The sequence below is a fragment of the Carcharodon carcharias genome, chromosome 22 (assembly GCF_017639515.1).
Source record: "Carcharodon carcharias isolate sCarCar2 chromosome 22, sCarCar2.pri, whole genome shotgun sequence".
Taxonomy (NCBI): Eukaryota; Metazoa; Chordata; class Chondrichthyes; order Lamniformes; family Lamnidae; genus Carcharodon; species Carcharodon carcharias.
This window is the reverse complement of record NC_054488.1, coordinates 20,497,884-20,525,393: the sequence shown is the minus strand read 5'-3', so window position 1 is coordinate 20,525,393 and position 27,510 is coordinate 20,497,884. Positions and strand designations below refer to the sequence as shown.

Sequence of the window (27,510 nt, the reverse complement as noted above, 5' to 3'; positions counted from 1 at the left end):
AATAGTTTAGCATCTCCATGAACTCCACTTATTATCATCTGTTCTTGCAATACTCCCTCTTAACAACAAATATCGCTATCCCACAACAAGGATTGACTAGCCCCTGTGTCTTTAAAAATTTTAATACCTTTACCTACTCCACCCTGTATATATGAAAAGACTTTCCCTTCACACAAAAAATCTTTAAACATTTCTGCAACCTGCTCCTCAGAATTCTCTTGTGTAAACTGTGAACACATTCGTACTTCTTTACCTACCGTTGATTCTCCCTCTTTTACCTGTACACAAACCACTGGTTTTTCCTGTGCCTGAACCTCAGAACCCACAGTACTTTTACTTCCAGAGCTTTTCTGCACCCCAATAATTCCAATAGATTTTCCCTGCAATTTCCAAAACACTGACTTTGTGTGTCCTATTTTATTACAATGAAAGCACCTCAACTTTCAAATTTCACTTCTACCCTCAGCACCTTCCTTTTTATCCTGAGAAAAAAACTTTCTGGGAATTTCCAGCTGCTACTCCTCTCCCCTGATTACCCACATTCCTTTCACCTTCCCATTTTCTATCTTTTTCAGATTTAAAAGGGTGACGAGAAAAATGTTTAGCTCAGTGAACTAACTCATAATCATCTGCTATTTCTGCTGCTTGCCTTACAGAATCCACTCTCTGTTCCTCCGCATGAGTTCTCACTACTAAAGAAATTGAATCTTTAAATTCTCCCAAAAGAATTATTTCTCTAGGAGCTGCAAATGTTGTCTTTATTTTTAAGGCTTGTATCCACCTGTTAAAATTACTGTCTTACTCTTTCAAACTCTATATAAGTTTCCCCAGACTGTTTTCTCATATTCCTAACTCTCTGCCTGTATGCTTCAGGAACCAACTCATATGCACTGAAGATAGCTTTTCTCACCATATCATAATTCACCGATACTTGTTCAGACAGTGAAGCATATACTTCATGCACTCTACCCACCAACTTGGATTGTAACAATAATGTCCAGGTCTCCTGTAGCCATCTTATCTGTTTAGCTATCTTTTCAAATCAAATAAAGAGTGCTTCAATATCTTCTTCCTCAAACTTTGGAAAAGTTTGTACAAATTTAAACATTTCCCCACTATGTTTTACAGCCTGTAGAAGTGTTTTCAACAGAAGCATTACAAGAGTTACTCTAATGCCAGGTTTTTTCCTCATCAGAACTTTCCTCAGAATCTGAGGCCTCTTTCTTAACTTCCAGCTTTTTAAGATGATGTTCTCTGCCTCTTTCCTTCGTCCTTTCTTCCATTGCTAACTTTTCCCTCTGGCGATCAAATTTTCACATTTCCATTTCTTGAAATAATGTCTCTTTTCCCCTTTCTTTTTCTGCTGCCTCTAGTTCCATTTTTTTCATTTCCTTTGCTTGTTCAAGTTCAAACTTCTTCATTTCTAACTGAAGTCACACCACCTCCAGCTGTGATTCTCTAGTGTCAGGTATCACTTCCAACTTCAAATGCTGTGCCATCACTTCAAATATATCTGCTTTCCTAGCCCCTGCAGGTAATCCCAATTGTAATTTATCTGCCATTCTGTTAACTTATTCTTGAATATTTTCTATAATCCAATCAGAGTTATATCTTCTACTTCCAGAAAAGATTTAGCCATAGATACAGCCATTTTTGCAGTCTCATCTGTTCAAAATGACCTCACACCCACTCCTGAGTTCAAAGTGTTTCTTGTACTCATAACTTTAAGATTCACCAATTCCAAAAAAGCAAGGGATTACAAATATATCCTGCAAATAGCCCCCAATTATTATGACACAGCTGGTGGTAAAGGCTGAGTTGTTCAAATCCCAGAGGGAAACTTGAAACAACTATCAGAACCCATTTTTACAATTTGTATGTTTCAAGATGCAATCTTTAAACTCAGTCGTAATAAGGCCACTGAGTCTCAAGATGTTTTTTATAAAACTAAATTAAACATTTATTAATACAAGAAAGATTTTAAAAACACACACATATGTCTACAAAATTACTACTATAATAAATAGAAAAATCCCCTAATTAATCTGACTCTTGTTACACTCCCGTTAAGGCAACAGCAAAACTCAGAGTTAACAGACCTCTGGCAAAGCACACCCTGGACTGTCACGTTCAAAATGAGTTCTTTTCAGCTCTGGGCCCTTGCAGATAGACTTGAGGCTTCTCACACTTGTTGGATCTTAAAATGCCTCAATCTTACACACAATCTCCTTTATATATATCTTTCTCATTGAATGTAAATTTTCCAGTGTATCACTGGGCTTTTAACTTTACCTCTTCCAACAATCCCACTAATTTTATTAGAAAGATGAAAAAATTAACACATTGCTTGGCATCTTCCAGCTGGGTGTAAGATTTCACCTGCAGTCTTGAATGGTTTCTTTTAACAAATGCAAATTTACTCTTTACCATCTACCCTCCTTACATTTATCTAGCTAACATCTCAGAACTACTGCACATCAAAGCACCCAGAGTAGCTGGCTTTAATCCAGTTAACACACACATATAGACACGGACCCAACTAGAACTCTATTTAAAATAATGTCCAATAACATTATATCTTTTTGACATCCTAACACCTCTTTTTTGCATCTCAGTGTCAAAATTTATCTGATTTCACTCTTGTGCAGCATCCTGGGACATTTGCAATGGAAGTGTAAGTTCTTGTTGTAAATGAGTGCTTTCAGCAGGGAGGCTCGTCTGCCAGCTGCACATTCAGGAAATCACAGGGGATTTCTTGATTTCAGTGGACTAGGCTCTCTGCTGTTTAGCACCCTAGTAATATTGGCTAAAAATACATTACTAGCAATTTTTTAAAATTCATTTATCGGATGTGGCGTTACTGGCAAGACCAACATTTATTGCCCATCCCCAATTGCCCTTGCGAAGGTGGCGGTGAGCTACCTTCTTGAACCACTGCAGTGCACCTTGTGTAGTTACACCCACAGTGCTGTTAGGAAGGGAATTCCAGGATTTTGACTCAGTGACAGTGAAGGAACTGCAATACATCTTCAAAACAGGATGGTGTGTGTCTTGGAGGGGAACTTTTAGGTGGTGGTGTTCCCATGTATCTGCTGTCTTATCCTTCCAGGCGGTTTGGTTGTGGGTTTGGAAAGAGCTGTCAAAGGAGCATTGCTGAGTTGAGGCACTCCATCTTGTATAGGGTGCACACTGCTGCCTTCTTTGGGTGATGGAGGGAGTGAGTGTTTAAGTTGGTCTATGGGAAGCCAATCGGGTGGGGAAGAGGAGAAAGTCAGGGGCTTAGTGTGGTATAGCCTGAAGTTGGGGTGTCTGATCACAGGGATTGCTCAGGTAGCCACATTGGATTCAGGAAGTAGTTATAGAGGCACTCATTCCTGTACAGTATACCCTGCCCCAGCAAAGCCCTCACCTAGATGAAGCTGCCAGGTTTCCCGAGGATCGGGAAACACTACCAACCAGAGTTAAAGTGGAAAAGATGAATGGCAATAAGGCTTGCAGCATCTTTAACATATATGAAGTTCCAATCTACCTCTTTGGTAGGTTGCCCAACCACTGTCTGGCCTCAATTAAAGCCAAAGTGATACCACGTATAAGCATTCTCAGGAATATAGAAGCTTAATAGGTTATTTGATTCAGGTTTTCAGGATTTTCAAAAGAATTGATAAAGGAGATAGAGAAAAATATTTTTGCTGCTGGGTGGTCTAGAACAAGGGGACATATGCTTTAAATCAGAGCCAAGCTGTTCAGGAGAAGCACTTCCTCACAGAAAGAATGGTAGAAGTGTGGAACTCTTCCATAAAAATAAGCAAATGCTATAGCTCAATTAATCCTTTTTTAAATTCAACAGTGATAGACTCTTCCTATGCAAGTATTAAGGAATCTGGAGTCAAATCTGGATGAATGGAATTAGAATGACGATCAGCCATCGTCCCACTGAATGGGAGAAGAGGTCCAAGGAACTGAATGGCCTACTCCTGTTCCAATGTTCCCATGGAAGCAATTTGACCCATTGCACCTGTGCCAGCTCTTTAGAAGAACTATACAATTTGTCCCACACTCCTGTGATTGCATGGAGGTGTGTGAAGTGCTCCTGGAATGCTCGTGTCAGTCCTCTCCATCACTCTGAGATATCTAAGCAGTCCGGTGTGCCATATCCTCCACTTATCATTAATCGTTCTGCTTTATCTTCATTTAAGTCTGTGAGCTGTCAGGATGCAGCAGTGATGCTAATATCTACTCTACAGCTCTGTTCAGCACACATTGTCAGGCAGAAGCTTGCTCTGCCTGTGTGCCAGAAAGGGGCCTTTGATTTGTTACCATATCCAGTTAAGCTGCAACCTGCAATTGTTTAACAGTAAATAACATTGTTAATGACGTAAAAGGACCTGATACTTACCCTGTCTCATTACATGATTTTCATAGTTGTAATGTTGAATATAAGCCTGTTTTAAGGCTTGTCACCTGTATCGTGTATTAAAATTCTAAACCAAGTTATTATTGCATGAAGGTGGGGAAGGCAAATAGAAAAGCAAGTTTACCAGGGAGAGGATTACAAAAGAGAGGGAGATTCAGAGAGTTCCTGAAGGACCATTGGTGTCTATACAACTTGCATTTGTATAGCACCTTTAATGTAATAAAATATCTTGGTACGCATTGCAGGAACATTACCAAAAAAAATTTGACACAGAGCCAAGAAAAAGTTAAGACAGGTGATCAAAAGGTTGGTCAAAGAGTTGGGTTTTAAGGAGCATCTTAAATGGGCAGAGGAAAATGAAGAGGCTTAGGGAGGGAAGTCCAGAGCTTAGGGCCCAGGCAACTGATGGCATGGCCACCAATGGTTAGGTGATGGCGATTAAGGATTCACAAGATACCAGAATTGGAGGAACAATTATATGTACGCAGATCAGCTGCGCAAACAAGGTCTTGGCATCTATCAATAGGACAGGAGCAGACAGTTAAGATTCATTTTGCATCCAGTCCCATGACATGACATATTTCTGCAATAGTGGCTTAGAAAACTTAAAATGTTTAAAGGATTAATTTGGGGGAACTATTTCCTCTGGTGGATGAATTGAGAACATGCAAACATACTGTTAAAATTAGAGCCAGATCATTTGAGAGTTAAATTAGGAAGCACTTTTACACTTAGTAGCAATCTCAAATTCTCCTCCTCAAAAAACTAAAGGACAATTGACATTTTAAAGATAGAGCAATAGATTTTTGTTAGGTGAGAATATCAAAGGAATTTTTTTGTTCTTTCATGAGATGTGGGAGTCGCTGGCTGGGCCAGCATTTATTGCCCATCCCTAATTAACCTTGAGAAGATGGTGGTCAGCTACCTTCTTGAACCGCTGCAGTCCATGTGGTGTAGGAATACCCACAGTGCTGTTAGGGAGGGAGTTCCAGGATATGGAGCAAAGGCAGGAAAATTAAGTGCAGGTAAAGATCAGCTGTCAAACATCCTTCCTACAACAGGTGCCCAGAACTGCATACATTGACCTGATTGTGGTCTAACAAATTCAACCACATTTCCCTGTTTTGACATTCATTTTTCCCTCCTTATTAATCTTTTTGTCACTTTTGCTGTTCTTAATATTTTTTCCAGTCTTCTGACCGCCTGCCCTCTTTGCGTAATTATCTGCTTTTTCTTCTAGTTTGATACTGTCTTTAACTTTTTCAGTTACCCACCCTCCCCTTGGAATTTTTCTTTCTCATTGGAATGTATATATTCTGTGTATCCTGAAATATCCCTTTAAATGCCTGCTACTGAACTTCTATTGATATATCCCTTAACCTCATTTGCTAGTTCACTTTAACTAGCTCTGCTGGTAGCTCTCTAGGGTGGGACTTCCTCCCAGTTGAAGGTGGAAGTCCCACTCCAATCCAATAAAGGCTGCCCTCAGCATATTATTGCTGCCAGGGTAGCTGGGTTTCTGGCTGGCGCCATGCTGACGGACCTTTTGGTTGGGGGGTGGTTGTGGGTAATCTATCCCCCTTGTAAAATCCACCCCAAAGAGTCATTTATGCCACAGAAAGAGGCAGTTTGGCCCATCGAGTACATGTCGGTTCCCTGCAGAGCAGTCCAGTCAGTCCCATTTCCCCACTTGATCCTTTTAGCCCTGCGAGTTCATTCCCTTTGTGACCATCCAATTTCATTTTGAGATCATTGATTGTCTCCACTTCCACCAGCCTTGTGGGCAGTGAGGTCCAGGTTATTACCACTTGCTGTAGAAAGAAGTTCTTCCTCACATTCCCTCTGCATCCCTTGCCCAAAATCTTAAATCTGTGTCCTCTATTCCTTGTACCATCAGCTACTGTGAAGAATTTTCTTTGTCTACCTTATCTAAGCCTGTCATACTCTTGTACACCTCTATCAAATCTCCCCTCAATCTCCTTTACTCCAAGGAGAACAGCCCCAGCCTTTCCAATCTAACCTTGTAACCAAACACCTCCACCCACCCACCCCTACCCACCAGCTGCCCCATTCTGATAAATCTTAAGAATATCTACATCTTTCCTAAAGTGTTGGGACCAGAACTGGATGAAATATTCTAGTTATGACCTAACCAGAGCTTTATATAGGTTCAGCGTAACTTCCCTGCTTTTGTCCTCAATGCTTCTATGAAGCCCAAGATTCCATATGCTTTGCTAATCACTCTCTCAATATGTCCTGCCACATTCAAAGATTGATCACATACACCCCCTCTGCTTCTGCACATTCTTTAGACTTGTGCCATTAAGTCTGTATTTAGCCTTTTCCCATCCCTTTAGTCAAAACGCATTACCTCACAGTTGTCCGTATTAAATTCCTTCATCCTCTTGTCTCCCCAGTGTGCTAGCCTATCTATGTCCTGTCGCAGGGCAACTCATACAATTCTCACTCTTTGCTATTCTTCCAAGTTTAATACCATTGGCAAATTTGGAAATTTTACTGTGCATTGAAAGCTAAAAGCAAAATAAAAACCGTGGTCCCTGCATTGTCCCGATGGAAGCACCACTATCTACCACCCTCCGAAAAATAACCAGACAGTACAACTTACTGCTTTCTGTCCTTAAGCTAATTTTTTATCCAGCTGCATACGACCCCTCTATTCGATAAGCCTCAATTTTGTTAACCAGCTTTTTATGTGGCACCTTATCAGATGCTTTCTTAAAATCCATATGGACAAATCACCTTCATCATGGACCCCTTCATCAACCTTCTTTGTTACTTCATCAAAGAATTCAATTTTATTAGTCAAGCACGACCTGTCTTTTACAAATCCATGCTGGCTCTTTATTAACTTAAACTTCTCCAAGTTCCTGTTGATTTTTTTTCCCCTGATTAAGGATTCCAAAACCTTACCCAACCTTCCTACTCATCCAGATGGCTACCCACCTACTATCATGACCTCTTACTGTCTGTGGGGTGACCACCTTCTGAAAGGTATGGTCCAGGAAACTCTCATCCTCCCTGATGCTCTTTAGTGACTATAGCTGCCCCATAAGCTTGGAAATAAAGAGCTTGAGCTGAAGCAGCTGGAGACACTTTCTACACACTTGGTCACCCAAGACATGGGAAGTTCCCACATGGTGCAGTTGTTACAAGCAACACGTGTCAGATGCTTGTCCACAATGTAAAAATAATTCTCTGTTTCCTCTTAATAGATAGTGCCCTGTTTGAACTGCATTCATTTTAATTAATATGTCTGGACCTGCTATATCCTTAGTCTTTTATTAATTCACTTACTGCTGTACTAACCCCAACACCTAATTTGAAAGAAATATCCTAGTTTAGTAAGAGAAGAGAGAGAAGTGCTCACTAACAACACTTACCCACTTCCCTGTGACATCACACTTTGATTTTCTTTATAATGTAGTGGGTACGCTGTGAACCCATAGACTGTCTTGCACTGCTCCCTCTTCGGCGTGTTCGTTTATGTCTTTCACCAGCCTTGTTATTCTCCCTCTTGCTGTCTGCTCCTTTATGCCTCCCTCTACTCTCGCTATGCTCGCTTCCAGGCCTGCTGCTTTATGCCGCTTCCCGGCCTCACTTTTCCTTCCCTTGATTAAAAATCTAATAATTTTTGGATATATTCCTTTAACTGTGTTTTTCCTCCAAAGTGTGCTAATTCACATTTCTCTACACTGAACTGCACGTCACTATTTAGCTGAAAAAATTTCTGGTCCTGGGTATATTTGAGCTGTAAAATGTCCAGATGGATTAATGAATGTGATAGAATGATTGCAAAGTGTTAATTATATATTACTTGTGTTTAATTGTATATAGGCTGTGGATGTTCACTGAGGATTCACTTGTGCCCCTGTAACTAGACACAGACTGAAACTGTGGTTGATGGGAATAGGAGGTGTCTTCTTACAATGTGTAACTCTGACACCATCCAGGACAAGCAGCATGTTCTATTGGCACTCCGTCCACCACCTTCAACATTCACTTCCTCCACCACTGATGCACAGTAGCAGCAGTTTGTACCATCTATAAGATGCACTGCAGCAACTCAGCAAGGCTTCAACAGTACCTTCCAAACCTATGACCGTTACCACCTCGAAGGACAAAAGCAGCAGATGCATGGGAACACCACCACCTTCAAATTCCCCTCCAAGCCACACAGTGTCCTGACTTGGAAATATATCGCCTTTCCTTCACTGTCGCTGGGTCAAAATCCTGGAAATCCCTTCCTAACTGCATTGTGGGTGTTCCTACAAGATATGGACTGCAGAGGCTCACCACCACCTTGTCAAAGGCAATTAGGGATGGGCAATAAATGCTGATCTAGCCAGCGATGCCCGCATCCCATGACTGAATAAGAGAAAATGCACAGCAAGCTCCCAGAAACAGCAATGCGTTAATGACCAGATAATCTGTTTTTGTGATGCTGGTTGAAGGATAAATATTGGCCAGGACATGGTGGATAACTCCTCTGCTGCTCTTCAGAAAACACTGTGGGATCTTTTAATGCCACCTAAGAGGGCAGACAGGTCCTCCATTTGACGTCTCATCTGAAAGTTTAACAGTGCAGCACTCCTTCAGTACTGCACTGAAGTTCCATCTGAGATTATGTGCTCAGGGCTCTGAAGAGGGACTTCAACCCACCCATCTCTACCATTGAGCCAAGGCTGACATGGGGGTTACAATTTGTCCCCATACTATGTCATGAGGATACTGCTGGTTTAAGTGCTTGTTGAGATAGAGCTTGCTTTTTGTGTCACAGATTTTTCTCATGATTCAAAAATATATTCATTGCTGGGAAAATGAATAATTTTGCATTCTTAAACACTGAGATCCTGCACAAAAGTCAGGGAAATCTGTTGAAATCTCAGCTCTGAGAATTGGACACGCTGCTTCTATTAATTCCATCAAAACAAAAAGTAGTTGATGAAAAATATCATTACATTGAAGCAGCAGCTTTGGAAATGATTTGATAGTATCAAGTCTTTGCTCAGCTTGAGCATCTCACTTGCAAATTTGTTTTAGAGGTCTCAATAAATATTTATGAAAATGTTTATTACTGAAAGTTCAGGAGGAAGATAATATATTAACTTGAGACAGGAAGAAAAAACTGGAGGTGGAAAATAGTTGAAAACTCAGCAACATCGTCAAGCCAGAAATAACCAGAGACCTGACTGGCTCATTTTGGATAACTGTAGAAATTTAGTGAGGTCTACATAGAATAAAGGGCACAGGAAAAGACCATTTGGCCCAACCAGTCAATGTGGGCATATATGCTCCATTCCAGCCTTCTTCCATCTTTCCTCGTCAATATCTATCATCATAACCTTCTATTCCTTTCGCCCTCTTATGCTTTTCTTATTTCCCCTTAAACACATCTATATTATTCACTTCAACCACTCCCTGTTGCAGCTAGTTCCACATTCCCTTCACTTTTTGGGTAAAATAGTTTATTCTGAATTCCCTATTGGATTTCTTGGTGACTATGTTACATTGACGACCTCGAGTTATGCTCATCCCCACAAGAAAAAAATTTCTCTGAGTCCACTTTATCAAATCCTTTTTTTGAGTTTATGAAACCCGACTTACTTTAGTGTTGAGCTCGGAGGTCAGGAACTCCAAGTCCCAACAGTCTTTGGACTTCATGCGCAGGCTGTAAGCGGGCTGCACATGCGTAGTTCTGTATATCTATGTTCTTCAGCCCAAGACAGGCTTGCACATAGAAAGAAAAAGAAGAAGGGTGCAAAAACCCGGGGAGCAGAGCGTCATGGCCAGCAGGTATCCCAGGTAGTAGACAAGGGATGGGGATAGGGAGAGGTCCCAAGCAGGGGAGTGTCAACAGGGAGAGGTCCTAAATGGAAGTCCCAGGTAAGGGACAGAAACAGGTCCCGGTTAAGCTAAGAAAAAAAGAGGAATAGAGAAACTGGCTCCAAATTAGAGAAAGGACTGCAGGGGGCAGACTTTAAATAAAGAGTGCTCATGCGAAGCCCTGATAATTGAAGGGGGTCGCTGGGGCAAAGGTACCCCTTTGGAGCAGTAGTATTCTGCATGGTGCGGCTGAGATTGTGCCTATAATTTGGTTCTTGGGTGTATATTCGGGAATCTAAGGGAAGGGAATCTTAGGAGCCGAGATTGAAACCCTGGAGGTGGGCCATTGTTGATGCCATCCGAGTTTGGTAATTGAAGAGGGCTTAAGAGAAGCCTTGAAGCTCCGAGAAGGTAGCGGAGAGTTGCTGACTCTGTGCTGCAGGCCTTCGGGGCAAAGGTATCACTTTGGAGCAGTAGTATTCTGCTTTGTGTGGCCGAAGAGCTGAAATTGTGTTTGTAAGTTGATGTTTTAGTATACTCAGAAATCCAGGGGAACAGAATCTCGCAAGGTGACATTACGAGGTGGGCTGTCGTTGAAGCCATCTAAGATTGGAGCGACTTTTGGAGAGAATTCCAAGGCAAGGTCTTCAAAGATGAAGATTGGAACCTCTTGTGAGAAAGACAAAGTTTCAATGAGATTGGTTGACTCACAGTGTTATGAATGTTTGGGTGGGTTGTTGAGAAATCCCATGGAATCCTTTCTGGTTGCATTTATCATTTATTGTGCAATGTGGGGTGTTCGATCACAGTTTGCTTGTTAATTCACATGTACCTCATATTAACCCTGAATCGTAAGAGTATAAGATAGATATTATAAATCGTTTTATCTTTCTGGCCTTGTACAGTAAAGTTTACTTTTGTTTGTAGAAAGCATGTGGAATCTCGTGGCTTTATTCTACTTGCAAGTGTCTTGAATCTCAAACTTTGTCTACTTTAAACAAAATGTTATTGGTCCCTAACCGGATCCTACCAACAACTTGGGGGTCTGGCCAAGGATCATAACAGATTTGATCGGGAAACTTGGCTAATGCATGAGCAGGATCGTCAGGTTTTCTCCTTGGTCAGAGGATGAGGTGAAAGGTCAGGGTCTTCCAAAACTTTCTCTTAATTGAAAGATGTGAGGGACAGGTCATAGTCTCCAAATTCCAATCTCCTTGGTGAAAGGATGAGTTGAAAGGTCATGGACTTCAGATAACTTTTCCCTTATTGAAGGATGAGATACCAAGGTGCAATTTTCAATTGACTGTCTCTCCCTTGGAGGATGAGAGGATAGGTTAAGGGCCTCAGACGGTTTTGCTACATCATAAGCATCATTTCCTCTTGCTTCCATTAATGATATTCAGTCATCCTGCATGAGGAGGAAGGAGCAAGAAAAGACCATTCAACCTGTTATTGTTCCTTGTTGCTAAAATCTAATTCAAGAACCTGTTTATTGTTCTTTATTTTTAAGCAGTAACTTCCCCTCAATTCCATGCACTCCCGCACCCTCCACCTCCCCAGCCAAAAGGTACTGAACCCTGTTGGTGGCATGATTCCATTAACATTAGCAGCCATCCAGATCCATTTGCAGTAGCCATTCTTTGTCAAGGTCAATAACTGTCTTGTTCTAGTTAATGAAAACAACCAAGATATACTAATAATGCTGAAGCCTTGCATACCATAACAGGTTACCCTTCCAGTGTAGTTGTTCAGTTGCAGCTATGACACTGACATCTTCCAAAACAATGTGGCAAATTGTCCAGGTATGTTCTATCTACACAAAATACAACCCTCTGGATCTGTTCCCCCCCCCCCGACCATTATTTAGGTATAATTCCAGGCAGTGAGGGGAGTCATGGGGCTGGATGGGGTGTCATAGTCAAGCCTAATCTTCTTAATGCCTCCATCGTCGTGATTATGGATAATGGTCAGCCGTGGGAAGCTTAGTTTATTTATTTTTTCTGATCTGTTAGCCCCAGAGCACTAATCCCAGTTGGGTTACTGCCCCAACTGAGGTCAGCTAACTCCACACAAAAGCAGGATCAAAACCTAGGAGCTTCCTAAACTATCTGCTCAATATCATGCCAAGTGGGAGCCCACCCATAGAGTCGCTGGTTTGACCTGCTGCAGGGCTGTCAGGAGAGTGTGGAGCCTTAATTATAGTCTTAATTTTATTAACCATATTGTAGACTTAGATTATCTGGTTATTAACTCATCACTGATTGTGCACTGTTGTGCAAAAATTGGCTATCAAATTTACTACAGTGAACACACTTCATTGGCTATAAAGTGCTTTGGAATGTCCTGAGATTGTAAAAAGCACTATGCAAATGTAAGTGCCTTCATTTTTTCTTAATCTGTGTATATGGAGCGTTAGCACCAAGTGGAATAGCCAGCATTGCAGCATTCTGAATCATACTCTTCCTCGTGATGACTCTCTCGATAATTCAGTCATGAATCGCAGACAGTGAAAGAGAGGAAGGTGAAATCATTGAGCTCTCCCAATTGCCTGGTAGGTAAATAAACCACATATCGAGCCATTGAACCCTTTGGATGTTCTGCCCTGAATTAGAACCCTGTGGTAGGTAAGTAGGTAGGTGAAAGATAAGTAACAAAGTCAGCTCAGGGCTCATGCTCCTGACTGCTATCCATTAATTGGCAGAAAGCAAATGTGTTTGAAGGATTGGCCTGGGCTATGGTATTCCCTATGGTTGAGGAGTCTGGAATTTCTCTGATTACATGGAAGCAACTTGGCTGAAGATTATACAATGCCTGTGAGGTCCATTAGATATCCATTTTCCTCTCCCCTGGCATATTTAAATACCAGTTGATGCTACAGTGGAGTTATACAATATGGGCTATCAAACTCACCAAATGTAAGATAGTCTTCCCGGTCTTCTCATGTGGTTGCAGTGGCACTATTATCCAATGGAACCATTCCACAGCATTGAACAAAGGAAGGAGAGGAATTTGGGAAATAAAATTGAAAGCTGTGATCATTGAATGGTTTTGCTGGTCAAACCTTTTAGTATTTACTTGTGTTGTTAACTAGAATCAGTGAGTGATTCAAAAAAATGGCAGCTTGGACAGTGTCAGACACCTATGTCAGGCTGTGTCCATGCCAGGGCAAGTTCTGTCTCACTAAACATTAGCTTCAGTTATGTTGTAATTTTGCAATTAAAGCACAGTGAATATTTGAAAAAAACAGAACCTATTCCCGACAGCTGACTCATGTTGGTTGACATGGTAACAGTAAGAGAGAAACACATCACTTAAGCCTGGCTGATCTCAGAACGATGAAGTCTTGATGTTCAGATTAGATTCTCAAACAATTACATAAGTCATCTGTCCAGCAAAACCAAAATAACCCGTCAATCTTGCTGGTTGAACGATAGCAACATTTTTCATGTGATGGCTCAAGGCACTAAATATGCTTTGCCATGTGAAAGAGAATAGTAGAGAGTTGGAATGTCCCACCAGTCTTTGCCAAGTTAGCTGATCTCATGTGGAGTGCTGCAGTTATCCTCTGTGTCACTGGGCTGGTGATGGAAAATAAAACTTAATGGATGTGGACCCTCCAATTGGCTGAAAATTGACCATTTGAGTGAGATATTGGGGAGCTGATATAAACTGTGCTATCGCAAGTAACTAGCACATTCAGGAGGAATATAAAACATCGTCAGCAATCTTTGTTAAAACTTAGCCAAATGCTGCTTCACTGGCCGAGCAACAGCATTTTAAGCATTGCATTGATGTGTGTGACCAATCTTGTGGAATGCTTAGGTTTCCCAGTGTCCTAAGAACAAGCAAACCAACATTCAGCTGTAAAGCCCACTTTATACCACATCAGTCTCCCAACCATTCGTAACAGCAGATGCTCATTCAAGTCAATTAGATCTAGTAAACCAAGAAGCTACTTCTTGATCCCAGGTAAGTATGAAGGTTTAAATCCAGAAGCTGAAAGAACAAAAATGAGGTGCAAGCTGGACGAAAATCTATTGTCCCAATTTGGTATTGAGCCATTCAGACAGGGAAGGTCCCAGATTTGATCCTTGGTACAATCTGAGATGGCGATCTCCGTTTAGGCGACACATGGCATTCAGTTGGTGTCAGTGTTCCCAGGCTAGAGTGATGCTCAGTGAGGGCAGTACGAGGTTTCCCAATACCTAATCAAGATTCACCATCTAGACTCTCAAATAAGGAGATACTGCAGGGTGGGTGGGGGTGGTTGCTGTTGCCCCTAGAACCACATTCGGCATGAGCAAGTCTCTATATCACCATATACAATAGCACTGCTGTAAAGGTGTTGGTTAACAAGTTGATGAAATGCTTCTGTCTGAAAAGACAACTTGGTATTCATTGAGCCGTAACTTTGTCTAATTAGGCAGCTGCCTCATGAGAAAACAGACCTAATATTTTTACTGCACTTAGCCTTGTACATACCATTTAGCTGTAACAGAAGACTTCATTTTCTCATACACACAATTTTGCCAATCACTTTGATTAAGTGTCACAGCCCAAATCAGGACATGGCATTAATGTGTCTCACGTGACTGACTCAATAGTCAGCGTCTTGGCCTACAGTGAGCTAAAAAAGCAAGCACTAGCTTTGACTGCTTTGCAGTGGTTTGGCAGTATTGCAGAACCAATGAGCTTGGTGTCCCTAGCAACAAAAGAGGAACATGTTAAGTGCTCACTGCCATTATTGCAACAGTAATTTCCAATGTCTGCAGTGAGACTGTTGGATTTGTAACTGGGTGACTGAGTGCCTGAAAGGATTGTCACTGTGTTACAAATTCAAATGAGCGTAATCTTGTTCATTCATTATTGCAGAGCCCTATTCTTGACAGTACAGTCCAGAGTTGGACTGTACAAGGCTGAATAGATCAAATATAGGTAATGTCTTTGTTCAAACCTGAAAGTCTGTAGCTCACCCATGTTAAACCACACCCAATTAAATATAGTCCTCCAAGGCAAAATTGCGTCGTTGATTTTTCAGTTCTGTACATTAACAGAGAAGAGTCCCCTGCCATCCCCATCCCCCTGTGAGCTGCAAGCCCAGCTGGTTATGTAAACATTTATTATAGCCAGTCCCGAAAGTGCTGGAAGCAGTACAGTTCCCATTTTGTTTTATTGCTTCCAAGACAAGAAAATGCCCCTAGGACGAGATGATTAAAATGAACGTCAACACAAAAAGATAACCTTGTATGAGTGAAAGATGTCCTATTGAGTTGGCAGCTATATAGTGCTGTTATTCTGGCATGTGAATGGAACAATAGAGCGATAGTTGCAACCTGTAAGTGTTCAAGGTTCAGAGTGTTATTCCTGTGAGTGTTTGGGACTATATCCACAACTTGCACTTACTTGGAGCCTTCAGCTCATGGCACTTCTCAGCAGCATTATCAGACAAAATTCAAAATCAAGCCATATGGAGAGATATTTGGATAGATGAAAGGTAGGCTTTAAGGAGTATCTTAAAACAGAAGAGAGAGATAGAAAAGCAAAGAGATTTAGGGAGGGAATTCTAGAGTTTAGGTCATGGTCATGAAAGGTGCAGCAATTAAAATCGGGGATGCACAAGAGGCCAAAATTGGCAGAGATCCTGGAGGCTTGTAGAGCCAGGGGAGGTTACAGAGCTAGGGAGGGGCAAGGAAGTGCTTTGAAACCAAGGATGAGAAAATTTTAAAATTGAGGTCTTACTAGACCAGGACCCAATGCAGGTCAGCTAGCACAGCAGTGTTGGATGAATGGGACTTGGTGCAGATTAGGATGCGCTCAGGTTTATTGAGGGTTGAAGTTCGCAGGCCAGCCAGGAGAGCATTGGAATAGGTGAGCCTGTAGGTAAGAAAGGTAACAGAAGGAATAATTCCACTATCTAATGCTCCAGGAGGAGAATTGTGGCTATGATGTTGCAGCCCCAACATCAACATCTGCTTTTTGGATGGGTGTGGAGAATTAATATCAAAGTGAAAAGCTGCATGAAATGTCACCGGTAAAATAATTGTTTATCTCTTAGGGGTTCTTTGAATGGATGACTTAAGTTGCTTTAAATAACACAGCAAACTTTCTTGCAGCTTGTTCTGGGGAAGGTTCCAACTTAGAAGAAATGCATAAACATTGTAACTTCAGAAAAGTAGGTCAGAACTCTCGCACTCAATTCCATAACTGTAAGAGGCTATAAACTTTATAGGACACATTCTTGAGGACGTGCTTCTGCTAAAGTTCAGTACAAATGGATGTCATTTAGAGAGTGAGATTTTGTGCTTCTCACAGTTTCCATCATATTTGTGAGAACACAATCCAAGTTATGAAGGTAGGAGGAGAGGTTCTGGAAGTTTCAAACAAAGTTGAACAAAATAGATTAAAACAATTAAAATTATTATTTCTAGTTTTAGTATTGTACTAAATCTCTTCAGCCTGCATCGTATACTCTGACCATGACTGGTTGGCATCCTTGCTGTGATATTTCCACGGCTTGGTTGACTCTTGTGTCTATCACTGTTTCTTAGCACTTGGTTCAGTGGTATAAACTTGCCCTGTGAGTCAGAAGGTTCTGAGTTCGAGCCCCACTCTAGGCGAAGACTTCACTGCAGGACAGGGCAGTACTGCTATGTTGTGGGTGCTGTCTTTCAGCTGGGATGTCAAACCAATGTCCTCTCACCTGGTCAGGTGGATATAAAGAGGATATGGTACCTTGATAGGGTATGGCACGAGAACCCAACTTCGAGGTTTACAAGTTCAAATCCCACCATGGCTAGTTATGAAATGGAACTCAATAAATCTGATAACTTACGAAAGGAACCTGCTACACAGTTATTTGACTGTAGGCCCAATCTACACTATTGACTCTCTTAAGGTGACTAAGAATGGGTAATTAATGCTGCCTTTCTAGCGCTGCCCCTACCCCAAGAACAAATGATAACTGATTCCATGGCAAAGTATCAAGATGAGTAAGGACTGGAGTTCTCCTGGGGTCCTGACCTCTGCCTTCACCAGCAAAACAGATTATCAGGTCATGGAGCCATTACAGCAGAGAAGGAGCCATTTGACCCAATGGTGATATCTGTGCTGTTTCAGGGGCCTTGCTGTATTATATGATTTGTCACATGTGCTACCCCTTCATTGGCTGCAGATCACTTTGGAATATTCTGAGGCTGTGAAAGATGCAAGTTTTTTCCCCAATATTCCTGCTGTTTGTTCAGGTCCTTTTTATGGGCCTTTAATATTTATGTATGACTTCATCAAATTTTGGGAGGGCGAAGCATGCAAACCTCTTTCTTAGTGCAGTGTCAGTTTAGCTCATTGGCAGTAACCTCACTTCTCAGCCTGCAGGTTGCTGAGTTCAAACCAATTACAGAACTTGAGTACATAATCTAGGCACATTCTTTTGGATGATAGGGCTACCAAAAACTGCCTGTTCTGGTGAACGCATAAGATCTCATCATGTTATTTGCAGAAGAGTAAGGTGTTCTCATAGTGTATTGGCCAGTATACCTCACTCAACTTGCTTTTTGTGGGACGTTGTCTTTGCAAAATGGCTGTTGTATGTTCCTACTTAACAACAGTGACTACACTTCAAAAAGAAACCTTTTTGTTATAAAGCATCTGGGATATCCTGAGAAAGTTGCAAGGTTTTATACAAGCCAAGGTTATTTTCTTATCATGTAGTTCTTGTTTGATGCTTGTTAATTCTCTTGCCTTGTTACTCAGTTTTCTCAGACTCCGAGGGCGGAATCATCTGTGCCTGCTGGCAACGGGCGTGTTCAGTGGCGTGAGCGGCCAAAAATCATTTTCATGATGCCATGAAACCAATTTGCAATTGTCCACTCAGCCCTTTGATGGCAGACCACATTACCTGCCATCGGACATCAGAAATCTCTTAGTAATTCATCTGCATATCATTATAAGGCCAGCTCGTCAGAATCATTCTCCCCCTATTGGATCATCTGTCCACGTTGGCATGATTGCAAGTGTGATGTGCAGAAGCCAGGACTTAACGCCAGGGCCTTGCTCACATCGCAGATGTCTGAGGAGCAGAAGATGCTGGAGCCTGACACCAACAGCACACTGCAGGAACGTCCATGGCATACTTAGTGGATTCTCAAGGACATGGCTCTGCTGCGAAGCAGCCCACGGAAGTTGGAAAGTCACTGTTGAGGGTCTGCTCACAACAGACGATGATCAAGAGAGTGGAGAGGATCCAGCTGTGTTTGGGAGAGGAAGATGTACTGGGGGCTGGGAGAGGAACGTCTAGGATCGAATGGGACAGGGAGAGGGGTCAGAATGGGGTGATTTTGGGAGGGGGAGAATGAAGGTGTCAGGATGGGGTGAGGTTGAGAGGGTGGGAATGAAGGTGTCAGGATGGAGTGAGGTTGGGATGGGGGAATGAAGGTGTTAGGGGGAAAGTACGGGAGAGGAGGGAGTAACGGGAGAAGCTGACAACTGACAACTGGAGAGGTAGGGGTAAGGGGGGGGGTGTGGAAGGTGTAAGGGATGGAATTCAGAGGGAGAAAGGAGTGTGGAGTGGGGAGGGATTAAGGATGGAGGAAGAAGTAAGGGTGGCGGAGGGAGTCGGGAAGGGGGAAGGACTAAGGCTGGAGGAAGAGGTCAAGGGGGAAGGACAAAGGGTGGCAGAAGAAGTAAGGATGCCTGAAGGAGTCAGGAAGGAGGAAGGACTAAGCGGGAGTAGAGTCGAGGGGGGGAGGAACAACGGCGTGGGGGGAAGGAACGGTTCCAAGGTGGGAAGGGGTCCAGAGGCTGGAATGCGTCTGGAGGGGGGGATGCCCAGGCGAACATACAAGGGAGGGCCCTAATGAATCCATGACTGCCTCCTGGGGAGCAAACTGAGGATGGGCGTAGAGCGAGGGAACGGTGAGAATGACTGAGGGTAGGGTGGGAGGGTGAGGGTTCTACGGTAGCAGTAGAAGGGACAGCGAGGGTGGTTGGTGGGGACTCGGAGGCAGACATGGACCCTGGGCATGGGAAGGAGGAGGTTGGGGAGGTGAATGTGGATGGGGGTGGGATTTTCAGGAAGGAAGGGAATGTGCACATTCACATGGACATCCCCAAAGGAAAAGGATTGTGGCTGATAGGCCACGGAGGGGAAGTGGAAGGCGATGCCGTTGGGTGGGGTGGGTCAGCAGTGATCGGAGAAAGGAGATGGGTGACTAGGGGAGGGGAAAAGACAGGGGTAGATTACAAACTTACAAAAAAGTGAGTCAAGACCATGCTGTCTAAATCAAAAGTGAAACGAGAGTGGTAGTGGGCAAGATTTGGTGCTGCATCTGAGTGTGACCATTGGGTGGGAGGAGATGCAGGTCAGCTCAGATGGACAACTGAAAGCGAACCCCAGCTGCAGCATTCAAAATGCTCAGGACACGAGGTGAGTATGAAAGGTGAAGGATCTGTATGCATGGGAGAGAGCTTGCACGAGGCTCTGAAATGCCCTGCCAAACACATTCTCCCTCCAGACTCACTCGTTGGCCAGCTGCTCCCTCTGCAGTGACATCAGGACAAAGGGGTTCACAGGCAAAGGGGACTCGGAGGGAAAGGACAGCCTTTGAAATTCCTGAGTGGATGATTCAGGGGTGTCCGGCTGCCTCTCCTCCTCCCCTCGGGTGCCTAGGGGCCCTGGCCTGACTACTTGAGGGGAAAGAGCACCTCTATGGACATCAGTGTGCCCAGTGTCCCTCTTGTGTTGCCACTGCAAGAACTCACCCATGGCTCCTGTGATGGAGAGCAGGTTTGCCCACATCTCTGCGTTCTGTTGGACCAGGGTCTCCATGGTGTCCACCATCCTCCCCAAGGAGACCTCCATACAAACACATGGGCATCACTTCATCAGAGAGCAGGCGAACACACTTCTCCGACTCACGTACCACTCTGTTGAGGGCTTCCAGCTGCTCTCTGTGATGTTCCCGTGCCTTCTGCTGACTCTCCAGGATGAGTTGGAAGGCCAAATCCAGAGGCTTGTCATCTGACCTGGACCTCACAGATGCCTGATCCCCATCAGTCCTCCAAGTGCCGAGGAGTTTGGTTGCACCTGCCTCCTCCTGCTGCGGACATGTGTCCGTGCAGTGACGACCAGATTGTGAACCTGAGCCTGTTCTAGATCTAGGCCTCACGAGGTGTGTGTCTCGGTGCTGTTGGAGGGTCTGTGTACATGCTGTGATGGGTCTTCCAGGCTGCTTATTTCCAGCTTTTCAATGAGGACCTGGATGGAGCTGAGGGACTGGCTGGCTGAGGGTGTCAGTCGTTTGACAGACTCCCTGTGAACCAAAGTAGAGAAAGTAGTGCATGGCAGCACAATCAAAAGCAGGAGAGGGAGCACTTACAGTTGCCTTGAGAGATAGATGATGTGGTACAGGATCCTCACAAGGGTGTTCGCTGCCGACCCACGGTCCATGTCCTCACCAGTCAGCATGATGGCACACTCCTCAAAGTGAGTGAGGGGGCCTAATGTGGGCCACTCCGCCCCTGGCCTGGGACCCTTCCTGCTGATGTGAGCAGGCTTATCCTGCATGAAAACAGATGGAAAGTGTGTGAGTAGGACACATGACACTGTGTGGAATGTTTGTGTGGTGAGCAGAGCCATGGACAGGATGAGGACGTGAGCTTGAGAGGGTATGAGCTTGATGGAGATGTGAGGATGTGTGTGAGAGTTAGTGGTGTTATCCTTTGAGGTGTGAAATCCCTGTGGATGTGTGATGGATTCGTGAGTGTGAGAGTTGAGAGTGATGAGAAGAGTGAATTACCTTGGCGGAACGGATGAGACTATTCATCCTCTAGCGGCACTGGGTGGCTGTCCTCTTTTGCAGGGGCATTGGCGCAGGCCACTACTGCCACTGCCTCCCATACTGGATTTGTGATACCACTGCCCCTCCTGCGGCCAGGAGGAAATAGAGCCTAAACAGCTGAAGTATGGCCAACAATGTGGGGTGAATAATGTGGAGGATCTTCAAGAGAGTAGAATTGGAGAAATACAGAGATCTTGGAGGATTGCAAGGCTGGAGGAGGTTACAAAGATAGGGAAGGGTGAGACTAGAGAGGAATTTGAACACAAGGATGAGAATTTTAAATCTTTTACCAGACCAGGAGCTAATGTGGGTCAGTGGACACATGGATGATAGATGAGTGGGACGATGTGAGTTAGCCCACAGACAGCAGAGTTATGGACGAACTCAAATATTCATTTTTGATAATAGCTTCATATTTATCATGTACTTCCATAGATTGATCACACTTTAAAACCTGAACTGGAGCTCTCTCTGTGTAGCTCCATTTGTTCATAAGATAACCAAGATCGTACGTTAAGGAAGGTGTACATTAAGGCTGTCAGATATTGAAGCAATCCATGTCCAAATGCAGCAAGACGTGGACAGTATCCAGGTTTGGGCTGACAAGTGGCAAGTGACATTTGAGCCACACAAGTGCCAGGCGATGACCATCTCCAACCAGAGAGAATCTAACTATCACCCCTTGACATTCAATGACATTACTATCACTGTATCCCCCACTATCAACATCCTGGGGGTTACCATTGACCTGAAACTGAAATGGACTAGCCATATAAATACTGTGGCTACAAGAACAGGTCAGAAGCTAGGAAGCCTGTGCTAAGTAACTCACCTCCTGACTTCCCAAAGCCTGTCAGCCATCTACAAGGAGCAAGCCAGGAGTGTGATGGAATACTCTCCACTTGCCTGGATGAATGTAGCTTCCATAACACTCAAGAAGCTTAACACCATCCAGGACAAATCAGCCCACTTCATGGGCACCCTTTCCACAAACATTCACTCCCTTCACCACAACGAATAGTGGCAGCAGTGTGTACAATCTACAAGATGCACTGCAGAAACTCACCAAGGCTCCTTAGGCAGCACCTTCCAAATGCATGACCAATACCGTCTAGAAGGACAAGGACAACAGATACTTGGGAATACCACCACCTGAAAGTTTCCCTCCAAGCTACACACCAACCTGACCTGGAAATATATCACCATTCCTTCACTGTTGCTGTGTCAAAATCCTGGAACTCCGTCCCTAACAGTACCGTGGGTCTACTTACCCCACGTGAACTGCATCGTTTCAAGAAAGCAGTCCACCACCACCTTCTGAAGGGCAATTAGGGTTAGGGATGGGCAATAAATGCTGGCCTAATCAGCGACGTCCACATCCCATAAATGAAAAAAAAACTTCAGCCATATCTCCTAATTGAACGATCATTAAATGATAGTCTGAAATGATGCTAGCAATTTTTCCTTCCATTCTGTCTTAGGCCTAGAGTTTAGTGTCCTTGTTATTTGAAATGCTCTGATTATGTCTCCTGTTGGAACCTCTGTGCAAGTCATGCGAATTGCCATTGAGTCTAATGCCATGTGACATGGCTTCAGGGCAGCCTATGTGTGATGAGATTGCAAGAATGAACTACCCTCCAGTGGAATAATCTTGTGCATTTTTGCTTTTGGAGGGGACCATACCCCACTGATCAATTGCAGTAGGCCCTCTGTGCTTATTCCTATTCTGAATTGTCACTTAAGGGTAGCTTTATCATTGAAGTTTGCAATACTTACACTTGGCCTGAGTGACTTGGCGTGCACTTGCATCAACCCGTCAGATCCTATGAAGGTGCATGTTGAAGACATCAAAATAGTTAGCCTGAGGAGTTATGCTTCAAATTCCTATTTTTTATGATTGCGTTTTGAAGAATATACAAGCAGAGGCATATTTTATGAAGACACTGTACATTTGATTGCTTAGCACTTTCAGGGAGAGTACATTGGAGTTGTTGGTATTTGTTGTGTGTATACTGGGGACAATGAATGGATAAAATTAATTGGTATTGGCAATTGGGCTGATGCTGTCCGAAGTCCTGCCTTCACAGTTGACCCTGGCTTGATTTGGAGCAAGTTATTATCACTGGCCTGCTTTTTATTGCTAGGGGTTTGTTTGAAGGTTTGGGGCTGGGGGTTGGCTTCTGTTGAGGTGGCCTTGAGGGAAGGAACTTTCTTAGACACTTAATCCACTTCTAGGCAGAAGCTAAACATCGCTTGTTCCAATTGGGATCTGTACAGTGGTGCTTCAGATACATGCTGGTTGTGAGCATCCCTCCTCCACAGCAAGAGAGATGCTATTTAAGCTTCCTTCGTGTATAGGGTCCTTGCACTGAAGAGCAGGCATGGGCTAGGCCCACATTGAGTGCAAGGTTAGTCATGGCCCTTTTGCTTCCTGAACCATAGGAACACTTCAATAATGATTAGCCATTGAATAAAGCCATTCCAAGTTAGCATAAGGTAGCCCTGGCATAATTTTCTTTCATATCAGCCCCAGGTGTTTAGTAGGATCCTGTTTAAGTGTAACTGGTGAGTATGAATTGTTCACTTTTAGTCAATGAGGACTGCATTTCATTTTTTATATATGTGATTAACCTACTTTAGGGATAAGAAAAAATAAAATGTAAAGTGGGTCATTTAGAATGCCACAAAACAAACTATTGTACAATAACTGAATAGTACTTAATGTCACTATAATGTCAAGGCAGGTTTCTTCCAAACTCACCTTTTATAGTTTCTTTAAGGGTTTATTGTGGAACTCAGAAAAGTGCCCCACATTGCATATAATTTTGTTTTAAAATTCTTTTGTTCTTCAGCCTACTGTCTGCTACCACTGAAGCACAGAGCTCTTCCCTTCAATACTTCATAAATTAAAACAGGTTGGAGATTTCTCAGTCATTCTGGTAAAGCATGTGTCTGCCCAATCAAGCGGGGTCACTGAATGCTTTGTCATCCAAGTCCCCCACCCTTTTTAAAAAAAGACAAACCGAGGGTCGAGCTTCATTGTGAAGGAACCCCTCTCCAACTGACATGGGGAGAAAGATGGAAAGAACAAGTGACACAATCCTATTGCAATTTTGCTTGGAACATGGGTCTTCCTCGCCACACTTGAATCTGCACATGGAACCAATACTGAAACTGGATTATGCATTAGATGCCCCTATGGGAATAATGCTATCTGCCTTTGACATCAATGGCATAGCAGTCCCAACAGTTTTAATAGGTCTGCCAATATGTCTTTTATCAATGTTACTTTAAAATGTTAGGGAAAGAACTTGCATTTATATAGCACTTCACTGCATTCCTCTGAAACATCCCAAGGTGGCTGTCACGTTTTGCAATAAGGAGGTTTGGACACCCAGGAGGAATTAGGAAGAAGAGCTGAAAGAGGAGAGCTTTAGTCTAAAGAAGTAGGCTTTCAAAAAAAAAGAGCATTTAACAAGGTTGTTAGGGTTTAAAAGGAGAATTCCAGACTGTAGTTGAGTGCGCTTCATCACTCATTGACTAGGTCACCAGGAAAAGGAATCTTACTGTTATCTACAGACCTACCTCCTCGTTGCTGCTTTTGGAGTTATCTTTGGTGCTATTGTTGATAGTCCGTGACTAGGATGGCCCTTCATTAAAAAAAAACTGCTGAGCAGCTCTGTGGTTTTTCTTATTGTGGAAAAATGTAAATTTAAAAATTATATGAAATAATCCATTCACAGACTGAGAATTAACCTGTTCCAGGTTCTAGGGCAGGATGTTAAAACTTGCACTATTAGCAACTGCCAGATGTATCCACAGCTCACTTGCAACCTCTAGTGGTGGAGATTACAGCACTTGTAAACGTTGAGCAAGATTTTTGCCCCATAACAGAGTGGATACAGAGACAGGCAAGCAGCATTCCAGTTTGCTGGCACCATTCCACTCCCAGGCCATTTTCCTGGAGGCGGGATCAGGGTCAGAAGGGCTACTCTCCCACAAGTGAGGTTTTCTATCACTCTGAGGGCCCCCAAAGGCATTGGGAACTAGGCCATCTGCCCGGAGGCAGCTTCCTGGGGCAGACCAAGGGGCTGATGGTCTCGGCAGCATTTGAGGTCCTTCTTGCTTTCCTGTTCACAGCTAAGGCCATTTTTAAAATTTTAAAACTTCTAACAATTGTGAGAGGGTGCCTCAAGATGGAGGCACCATCTCTCTCTGTCTCTATCTCTCTCTCTCACCTGAACTGCAGCCTGCAGCTCTTTCTGTGCTACAGGGCCCACTATTGGCCCTTCTGTCTTGAGAGCTTGTCCGTCATCCTTAATTGGGTGCCAAGCCTGCCGTCTGATCACTAATTAGCCAGTTCATGGAAAATCATTGCCGAGTGACAGTTCTTGGCACAGTGTGGGACATTGACCCCGAAGGTGGGTTCTCAATCCAAAACCCAAAATCCTACCCTTGCAGGACCTGAAGGTGTTCACAAGAGCACAAGATTATTTCAGATGAGGAAAGCCATTTGGCCCAGTGGCTGTGAGCTAGACTGAGGAGATGCAGAGCCTGTGGGCCCCCAGGCCTAACCGACACAAGCATTATAAGTGGCGTGTGGATGCCCGACCCCGAATAACTGGCTTACTGCTTTACCATAGGCTTGGTGTGCAGTCAGGCAAGTCCATTTTTAACCCATTTGAAACAGCCTTTTGGCCTCTACACACTGAGCTCTGGTGCATGTTTAGTGCAAGTCACTACATGTCAATATTCAATTAAAGAACTGCAGATGTAGCAAAAACACTTTGTGCATTTACCTGCACAGACATCAGAGTATTAACAGTGTCAGAGCCTCTTCATTGCTTATAAATATTACATAAATATTATACTGCATGTTATCAGCTTTGAAAATAAGCTGCAGCAGCATATCCATGTTTCTATATCTCCAGATTGCTGTCACAGCAATGGTCAGCCCTCCTCTCAACTTGTTCGTACTAAGCTCCAAATGTTGAATTCTACCCAATCTTCCATCTCTTGTGTTTCTACAAGGCCCATTGCACGATATGATAACTATTTTTTTCATGGGGCACCTGTTCTGTGGAACTTCTTACCTTCCTCAGTCTTCCCTTCCTGCTACAAACTTTCACATCACCAATCCACAGCTTCTCAATTGCCTCAGCTTCTCATCCCCTGATTTAATCTTCTACTTTGTGTGCTTGACCCAGATTTCTCACTACTTGTTGCTAATGTGGACTTGATGATGGATATTTGGGAACTTTCTTCCCAACAGCTGACGTGAGTTGCCCTTAGCGATGGATGGTAATTCAGGGTTCAAAGGCGAATTTCACTCTTTGTAATGACAGAGGCAAGCAGATTGGATGCAATTCTGACATTGAGTTCCCTGGCCAAGAAACCAACGCTCAGGTTTTCATCCATTGAAGTTAAATCCAGAATTCCTATTGAGGAGGAACTTGTATCTAAATCCCGTTGTGTAACTGCTTTGCTTTTATGTGGTACAAGCAAATCTCTTCAAGTTTCCAGTACTCCATCTGTTGATGGTAGTTCCTTGCTGTGAGGTGTTTGAGTCATTTTCTCAGCCTAAGTTGTAATCTTCATTGGTGTCACAGCTTGCTGTTGGCTCCAGTGGTGTAGAGACACTGATCAATGTTTCTTTGTAGGTTCTGCTGATGTGTTAATTGGTGTCTGTGCATTCTCTGCAGTGCCTTACATCAGCAGTGACCAGTTCTTGGGGCTGCTTATAAAGTTTAAATCCATGTTCCTGCTAATTTGCATATATTATGGGGAGGCATAGTGGTATTGTCACTGGATTAGTAATCCAGAGACCCAGGTTAATACTCTGGGGACCCAGGTTTGAATCCCGCCACGGCAGATAATGGAATTTGAATTCAATAAAAATCTGGAATTAAAAGTCTAATGATGACCATGAAACCATTGTTGATTGTTGTAAAAACCCATCTGGTTCACTAATGTCCTTTAGGGAAATAAATCTGTCGTCCTTACCTGGTCTGGCCCACACGTGACTCCAGACCCAAATCAATGTGGCTGACTCTTAAATGCCCTCTAAGCGAGGGCAGTTAGGGATGGGCAATATGTGCTGGCCTAGCCAGCGACACCCACATCCCAAGAACGAATATAATTTTAAAAATGATGTGACTGATACTAAGACATTTCATAAGAACAAACAAATTAGGAGCAGTAGTAGGCCATTCAGCCCCTCGAGTCTACTCTGATTGTGGCCTCAGCTCCTCATTCCATCTACCCCTAATAACCTATAACTCCCTTATTATTCAAGAATCTATCTACCTCTGCCTTAAAAATATTCATTGACCCTGCCTCCACCGCTCTCCAGGGAACAGAGTTCCAAGGATTCACAATTCTCTGAGAGAAAAAAATTCTTCTCATCTCTGTCTTAAA

The 27,510-nt window shown here is 43.3% G+C and overlaps 1 protein-coding gene across 4 annotated transcripts in view; it reads left to right on the top strand.

The window, feature by feature from the left end:
• Nucleotides 1–27,510, top strand: part of spata20 (spermatogenesis associated 20) — a 380,734-nt gene that overhangs the window by 247,078 nt on the left and 106,146 nt on the right. Inside the window, exon 16 of one of the 4 annotated variants that reach the window (XM_041217281.1) lies at nt 23,946–23,981. The exons of the other annotated variants lie outside the window; for them this stretch is intronic. Within the exon in view, the coding sequence (XP_041073215.1) occupies nt 23,946–23,966 (21 nt within the window). The 3' untranslated portion in view covers nt 23,967–23,981. Of the gene's footprint in view, nt 1–23,945; nt 23,982–27,510 lie in introns of those variants that run through there. 4 annotated transcript variants of the gene reach the window in all.